Genomic DNA, 7902 nt, shown 5'->3' with positions numbered 1-7902 from the left:
AAGGAAGAAAGACCAGCACGCATGCGCATAAAAAATAACTTTCTTCCTCTCGACGTCAGAGGACAACCAATAAATACTAACAATTGTCCTCTACTGGTTTGGAGGACATATTGCAGTTTCAAACCCTCCTTTTTACCACTGAGCTGCAGACCTGTCAAAATAATGGGTAATATGATGTTAAACTATGTGATTCAGTGTACTATAAAGATATTTTATGTGACTGAGTCTTTTTTTTCCAATCATCTCAATAGCATCTGTTTATATATGGAGTGTTTAATAATAGCATTTAGACTTTCCAACGACATGCAGCCTGCATCATTAAGTCAGAATGTTAAAGTTTATGGAAAAAATAAAACTTTTGTCTGATTATTTAGAGGATAAACCTAAAAGAGGCATACAATCTCAGTAGCAGACAATACGAGAGCACTTCTCTCTTGGGGTTACAATCTGAACAGAGAGCCTTTTGTAAAGCATGAATGTGTAGCCTATACATCTGCCAAGCCTGTCCTATATAGAGGCCTTCGAGATCAAGAACACTTTGCAATGATAAAATGTTTATTTCAATACTAAAATAGTTAAAAGGTAAGATTTACATAGCTTATATTAATTCCGTCATAGAACGACAAGAATATTCCCAATTGTTTAATAAAATATTATGGTTGCCTAATTTCTTAACATACAAGTTTAGTTTTGTTTTGTTTTGACTTTCCATTCCAACGAGCAGCACAATCATAAATATTTTATCTTGCTCTAGATATTCAATGCCAATCGGGAGTTTAGTACTGAAATAAATAAGACAGAACAGTTCTTTGGCTCGTCCTTCAAATAGCAGAAAAACAACATCTACGAGGGGAGTGCGCTACTGGTGATGCCATAAAGCCATACAATATGGAAGATTTACACCATGACCAAATACAGACCATGAACAAAGTGGGCGATGTTTCAGGCCAGATACTGGATTGGTCAGGCTCGCTGATATATATCTTAATTAGTAATAGATCAGATTAGCAGGCTGTGGGCTTTTTGTGTTCGTGCATCTTCCGATGGAGCGGTGCGGTGGAAAACGAAGGGAAGAGGATGGGTGGAAGTTTCGCCGTTTCTGCCCAGGGCCTTTTCTGTTTGCTGTACAATATACACCCCCTCCCCTTCCCCCGCCCCCAGAGGTGTAGTGCATTGTGGGAAATAGGTCGGCAGTGGTTCCAGAGCTGTTCCAGCATCATATTATAACTAGATATCGAAATAGTGCAAAGTAGAGACACAATGGAGCTAAATGCATATTTCATATCACAGCGTTGTTGACGCTGCTTTCGAAAACCTTGCCGCACGCCCACGCCGGCGGTAAGTCATTTTGCAAGCTTTGTTTTTCTTCCCCTTAAGGAACTGATTGCGACATATCTTGCTGTCGATTATTATTTGTCAAGTATTAGCTAACGTGCACTGCTATGTCGTGATGATACCCTCTCACTGATTAAGCTAACATTAGCCAGCAATGCACATAGCTAGCTAACGCCGTTTCTTTGCTGTCATGCCAAGAGTGTGTCATGCCAGCAAATGTAACAGCGAACTGCAGGGCAACTGTTGGTAATGTCTGCATTTCACTGCTGCATGACATATCTTTACACAAGATATTCATTGATGTTTTACTGATCTCGCTGTCGTTGTAGAATGCTTTTCTAAATAGTAATGTTAGTTGTCTATCGGCATGGCTGTAATGTAGCCAACCTCGGTGGAGTAATTGTTTATCGTGTGTTGCTTATGTGCTTGTAAGGGTGATAAATGACTTGTTAGCTGGTTGCAATTGAATCTTGCGCCTCGGTGCGTGGAACCTTTAGATTTTGTAAGATCGTGTTAATCTTGGACGGCGTGGTTGTCACAACACACCCGTGGACATACACTCTTTGAGTAATGTCATGCGTCAACTCCCACATATTTTCTTGGTTAGATTGTTGTTATTGAATTAGTCAGATTGTTCTCACATCTGTCTAGTAACGGTAACGTTAATGCACAAGGCACATTGCTCTCAAGCTGTCACGGCTGGCAGGGCAGGGCAAAACTATCACCTAACGTGTATTTAACTTCAGTTTGGTAAAATGACGTCTGATTTATTTACTTGTGTCGAATACGTAACATAGGCCTAACGAGTTAACATGTTTGAATTAAATTGATTAAGCTAACGTTAACAGCCAACAGTTGAGTAACCACAGTATATTCCCTCATATTTTAAGTCGCTTGTCGATTGTCGGAATAGTAGGTGGGGTGCTAGTTTATGCATGTGAATTCAAATGAACGGTGTTTGTATCTTTTATAAGGTTACGCCCAATTAGAGACACAGTTAACTACTTATTACATTCTTCAGTGCTGTCTGCCCCCCCAATAGAAAAGGGTGTGCATATTCAAAACATCCATCCTAAGTGTCTTACCTCTCGTTCAGGTCTACTTCAGGCAATTTGCCGACATTAATTATTTTCTTAGCATAAAGCATAAAAAGATTGTTACCAATGTTTTACCAATTTAATATTTGCAGATCGTAGAACAATGCATTCAAATGTTCTTGACAACGCTCTTGGATGTGTATATACAGTATATAAATACATATCTAATCATGATGTATTAAATCACACTGTATTTGGATTGTTTGTTTAATGATTCAGTAATGATGGATAGCAGTAATTGAAGATATTTTGTATAGTTTTGCTGGCATTCTATGGTCCAGACCTGAACCCTTATGCTATAGGGATTACTTAATTAAACTGGCATTATAGATTCTGTGTTTTACGTGGTCATTAATCAATTATGTTAAGCAGTGTTATGAACATGTACTTGATAAAACCTGTGGGTCTAGGTTGGAGGATCACACAGATGATATTTCTCTGTGTTTTTTTTATGTGTTTTTCAGTGTGCAGAAGCCTCCCGTCACCCCAGCACAATGCCTTACTGGAGATGTATACAGTATTTGTAATACATTAAGAGTCCATGTTTACATTCCAAATGTGAAAGGAATCTTTTTGGGGGAAAAGAAAACAAGATTTTCCTTCCGAAAGCCTGCACACAGCAGACACATTTGCAAAGCCAACCTGCCTACTGACTTCCTTCCTTTTTCTACACTCCTCCCATCCTCTGGTGGGTGACTGCCTAACATGAGATTCCGAATCTACAAGAGAAAGGTGGTGATACTGACTCTGGTGGTGGTCGTTTGTGGCTTTGCTGTGTGGAGTAACGGGAGCAGACAGAGGAAGGTGGCCGTCATCCCCAAAGAGGGTGATCCGGCCAGGAGCAGTAGCAGCAGCAGCAGCAGTAGTAGTAGTAGCAGCAGCATCAGTAACAACAACAACAATCAGCCCCCAGCCCAAGCCCAGCCCCAAGCCCAAGCCCAAGCCCAGCCTCAGCCCCAGGACCCGGCCCAGTTGCAGGTGCAGGTGCAGACCACGGTGCCAGTCAGTAGAAGGCCGGCCAACGAGACGCGCGTGGAGAAGGTGGCCAAGCCGGAGGTGGACAACACCACGCTGGTGTACCGCAGCATTGTGTTCCAGCTCAACTTCGACCAGACCATCCGGAACGAGGAAAAGTTCCGGAAAGTGCGGCAGAAGGACGACCTGGTGGTGGTGGTGCAGGTGCACGACCGGCCCGAGTACCTGCGCCTCCTGGTGGACAGTCTGAGAAAAGCACGCGGCGTGGAGAACATTCTGCTGATATTCAGCCATGACTTCTGGTCGCCCGAGATCAACCAGGTGGTGGCCTCCGTCGACTTCTGTTCTGTACTCCAAATCTTCTTCCCCTTCAGTGTCCAGCTGTACCCCCAGGAGTTCCCGGGGAAAGACCCTAAGGACTGTCCCAGGGACATCCCCAAGATGGACGCACTAAAGATGGGCTGCATCAACGCAGATTACCCAGACTCCTTCGGACACTACCGCGAGGCCAAGTTCTCCCAGACCAAGCACCACTGGTGGTGGAAGCTGCACTTCGTGTGGGACAGAGTCAGAGTCCTGAAGGACCACCAGGGACTGGTCTTGCTGATCGAGGAGGACCACTACATGGCTCCTGACTTCTACCACGTCCTAAAAATGATGGTCCCCCTGAAGAGGGAGCAGTGCCCCGACTGCAACCTGATGTCCTTGGGCAGCTACGGCCACATCGGCTACTCCAGCAAGGCCAACCGCGTGGAGGTAAAAGCCTGGAAGTCTACTGAGCACAACATGGGCATGGCCTTCTTCAGGCAGACTTACCAGCAACTCATCCAGTGCACGGACGCCTTCTGCATATACGACGACTACAACTGGGACTGGTCTCTGCAGCACCTGACCGTCACCTGCCTGCCGTCCTTCTGGAAGGTGATGGTGTGCGAGGCGCCGCGGGTGTTCCACGCCGGCGACTGCGGCATGCACCACAAGAAGAGCGCCTGCTCGCCGACCAGCCAGAAGACCAAAATCGAGAACATTCTGCACACCAGCGGGAACCAGATTTTCCCCAAGAGCCTGCTCATAACCAAGAGACTGCCGGCCAACGGAGCCGGGGGTGTGGCCCCTCACGTCAAGAACGGAGGCTGGGGAGACATCAGGGACCACGAACTCTGCAAAAGCTACTTGCGACTACAGTGACCTTATCTGACCTTTGTTTGTTTGTTTGTTTGTTTGTTTGTTTGATCGTTTGTTTGATTGTTTTTTGCATCCTCTTTAACAGAAAGCCTTTAAAAGAATCCTTTTCTTCATATTGCCTGTTTTATTGGACTGTTCCAAATAAAAGTATGTGGGTTTGGGCTGTTGGTCATGAGTGTCTTATGAAAAGATGCGGCATCTCTCCGTCCAGAAGCATGTCTCTGGATAAGATCACTGTGAGTGGCTTACCATAAGCCTGCTTTAATCATCAACACCTGTCCTGAGTAAACTGACAAAAAGACAAAGAAGACAAACATATTAAAGTTTTGCAGCGTTTGGAAATGTGTCAATTTAAATGCAGTATCCTTGACACGAATGCAGTGTTGTGAATGATCTTGGCTGGGCACTAAGAATGACTGGGCTGAACACACATCAATAATCCATCAAGGGTTGGGTCACTGGTTCAGCTAAAATTGCTCAAGAATTGGTCCGAGCCTCACGGGAGTGGGCATATTTTTACATTTCAAATGAGCCCCGATCTCCGGCGAGGGGGCCGAGCGTGTGGTGCATAATTAATCCGGAGGTATTTAAATCACGTAGATCTGCTGAGATCAAACATGCTCCCGAGGGACGGTCCCTTTGGCCCATTTTGCACAAGTGTGCTTTTAGTTTGCCAGCAGATTCCTTCAACATCACATGCAGGGAGCTGTGGAAAGGAAGGAGGGTTGCCAATAGAACTCCATTTAATTAGATGTACAGGGTGTCGATACAAAGACCGTGTCATCTCGGCTGATCTCTGGTGCCTGGTTGGATTGAGTGGATTGGTTGTATTTTAAATCCTTGTACTTCTGAACACAGGGCTTCTCTTGACACCTGCCTGTGATGGTATCGATTCCTTTGTTCGTGGGGGTGTTTCTTCAAAGCAGACCGTAGGACCGTGGTGTATTGCCTGTAAGGGCAAAAGGTTGACATTTGCATTTTTTGTATCCAGGCTATGTTGTGATTGCAATTCAACCTAGTGCAGTGGTTCTTACCCTGGGTTCGATAGAACTCCAGGGGTTCGTTGAGTCACTCTCAGGGGTTCAGCAGGGGTCAAGACACACACAGTATAGCCCGGGTCAAACTAGCCATGTCGGGCCGTTTTTCTATATACCTATGTTTTGAAGAAATTATATTTTTATTTTTCCAATTACGAAGGGTTCAGTGAATGCACTGATGAAGCTTGCAAGGTTCAGTACCTCCAATAAGGTTAAGAACCACTGACCTAGTGAGTCTTTATCACACGTGCTGATATTGACAGATTAGCATCAGACAGCTTCGGATCTCCTACATCAAACATTCCACATGGAGGTGTGTGAACCCAGTAAGAATGCATGTTAATGCTGAAAGCCAAATCAAGGCAAAGCTGCTTTTGACTGTAACAACTCTGGTAAGTCAGTGTAGGTGTGTAGACCTATATGTTCAATCATAGTGTATCAATAAACTGTTGAGCTTGTTATAAGCCATGCACAGCTTTCCCATCGCCTGCAGGGTCCTCTGACTGGCCACTCAACACTGAAGACTGAAGATGACGCATTTGTGAAGAAAAATGCACTGTTCGTCTGGGTGGGGGGGACATTTTCTCCAAAGCCATGTCCGAGAACGAGTTTTCTTGTACTCCCTCTAATGTGTCATAAGTGCATGTCCTCCGGGCCTGAAGGCGTTCAGGTTCTGTGAAAGGCAGAACAAGAGGCATGGGATTGGCATGGGGAGGCCACAGCTGGAGGACCGACTAGGTCAGCTTTTAACCCAGGGCCTGGAGACCAATGGGAGGGCCGCTAGCTATCTCAGTTGACCAATGGAAGGACTGCTGCCTGTCTCAGTGGGCCAATTGGAGGACCGCTAGATGTCTCAGTTAACCAATGGAAGGACTGCTTCCTGTCTCAGTGGGCCAATGGGAGGACCGCTGCCTGTCTCAGTGGGTAAGATCAGTCAGGGAGTGCGCCATGCTAATGTTCTGTTAGATGTGGAGAAGGGGCAGCCATTGAGCTAATTAGATTATGCACAGCTGTGATGTTTCAGCAGCAGTTAGAAATAAATATAGCTGTACTGTGTGTGTGTGTGTGTTAATACCTTTAGATTGTATACATATTGCGGTGCCAGAAATAGTATGAATGTGTTTGTGAGAAGGATATGTGTGTGTGTACGTACATACTTGTGAGAAAGATATATGTGTGTGTGAACGTTCATACGTGCAAGACTAACAGTTTGTAGACTGCCTTATAGAGCTGTTTTTCTTCCTTGAATTGGCTGTGATGTTCCACAAATCCTACAGGAAAGCCCAGGAAGGTAGAATCCAAATCAAAACAGTGGAAGAGGGACATTATGTAAGAGGCATCGACTAACTGTTGGAGAGGTGCTCGAAATTTCCATTGAAAGCTACTACTGTTGCAAATGCACTTCAGCCTATTTTTGAACCAGTGTGTATAAACGGGTACCAGGTAATTGGTTAGTACACATCACACTATGTAAGGAATGTATTCTTTGTCAATGCATTCTAGGATATGTTTACTGCAATTGCTCTTCAGTGTTTTTATACTGTGTACTTAAGAATGTCACATTGGTGTTTTCATTCCGAGTCGTGGACTTTTCATGGATGATTACCTCTCAACATAATCACCTACATTTCAACCTGCCAAGCACACATGATTCCAACATCAACTTTTGGGAGGTAAAATGATCAGCCTGTGGTTGGACGACTGTTCCTTCCTGCTGTCCGGCACAAACCAACAATCCAGCCAGCCATTCAAAACAGCCATTTAAACCTCAAAACTGAATCCTGGGCAGTCGTGTCACCAGTGGAAAAGACACGCCCCACTCCCTGTTACACACACATACACACACACACACACCCACACACACACAGACACACACACACACGCACACACACTCCCACGCACACGCACACGCACACGCACACGCACACACACACACACACACACACACACACACACACACACACACACACACACACACACACAGCTCTAGTGTAGCAGATAAGGAGCACACAACTATAATGCTCTACAGTCTTTCTTTACACACACAGAACAGATGCTCTCCCCCCACCAGTGTGTGTGTTCATTCCTACTCTAAAATACTGCAGCAGCTAGAATTCATAACCCCCCCCCCCCCTCCCCTCCCCTCACACACACACACACACACACAGACACACACACACACACACACACACCCTGGCGCCAGGTTTCTCCCACTGCTGAACACACACTCCTGCCTCCTGCTAGGTTCCTGCAGGATTAAAGAAGAGGGGAAA

At 45.3% G+C, this 7902-nt stretch overlaps 1 protein-coding gene across 1 annotated transcript; it reads left to right on the top strand.

Moving 5' to 3' along the window:
• The first annotated feature begins 1202 nt into the window (after positions 1-1202).
• On the top strand, positions 1203-4600 carry mgat2 (alpha-1,6-mannosyl-glycoprotein 2-beta-N-acetylglucosaminyltransferase). The gene is made up of 2 exons (XM_080853273.1): positions 1203-1338; positions 2897-4600. The coding sequence occupies exon 2, from the start codon at positions 3138-3140 to the stop codon at positions 4593-4595; it is 1458 nt and encodes a 485-aa protein (XP_080709399.1). The 5' UTR covers positions 1203-1338; positions 2897-3137; the 3' UTR covers positions 4596-4600.
• Positions 4601-7902: the final 3302 nt, after the last annotated feature.

Source organism: Sprattus sprattus, assembly GCF_963457725.1.
Source record: "Sprattus sprattus genome assembly, chromosome: 16".
Taxonomy (NCBI): Eukaryota; Metazoa; Chordata; class Actinopteri; order Clupeiformes; family Clupeidae; genus Sprattus; species Sprattus sprattus.
This window is presented reverse-complemented; position numbering and strand designations above follow the sequence as displayed.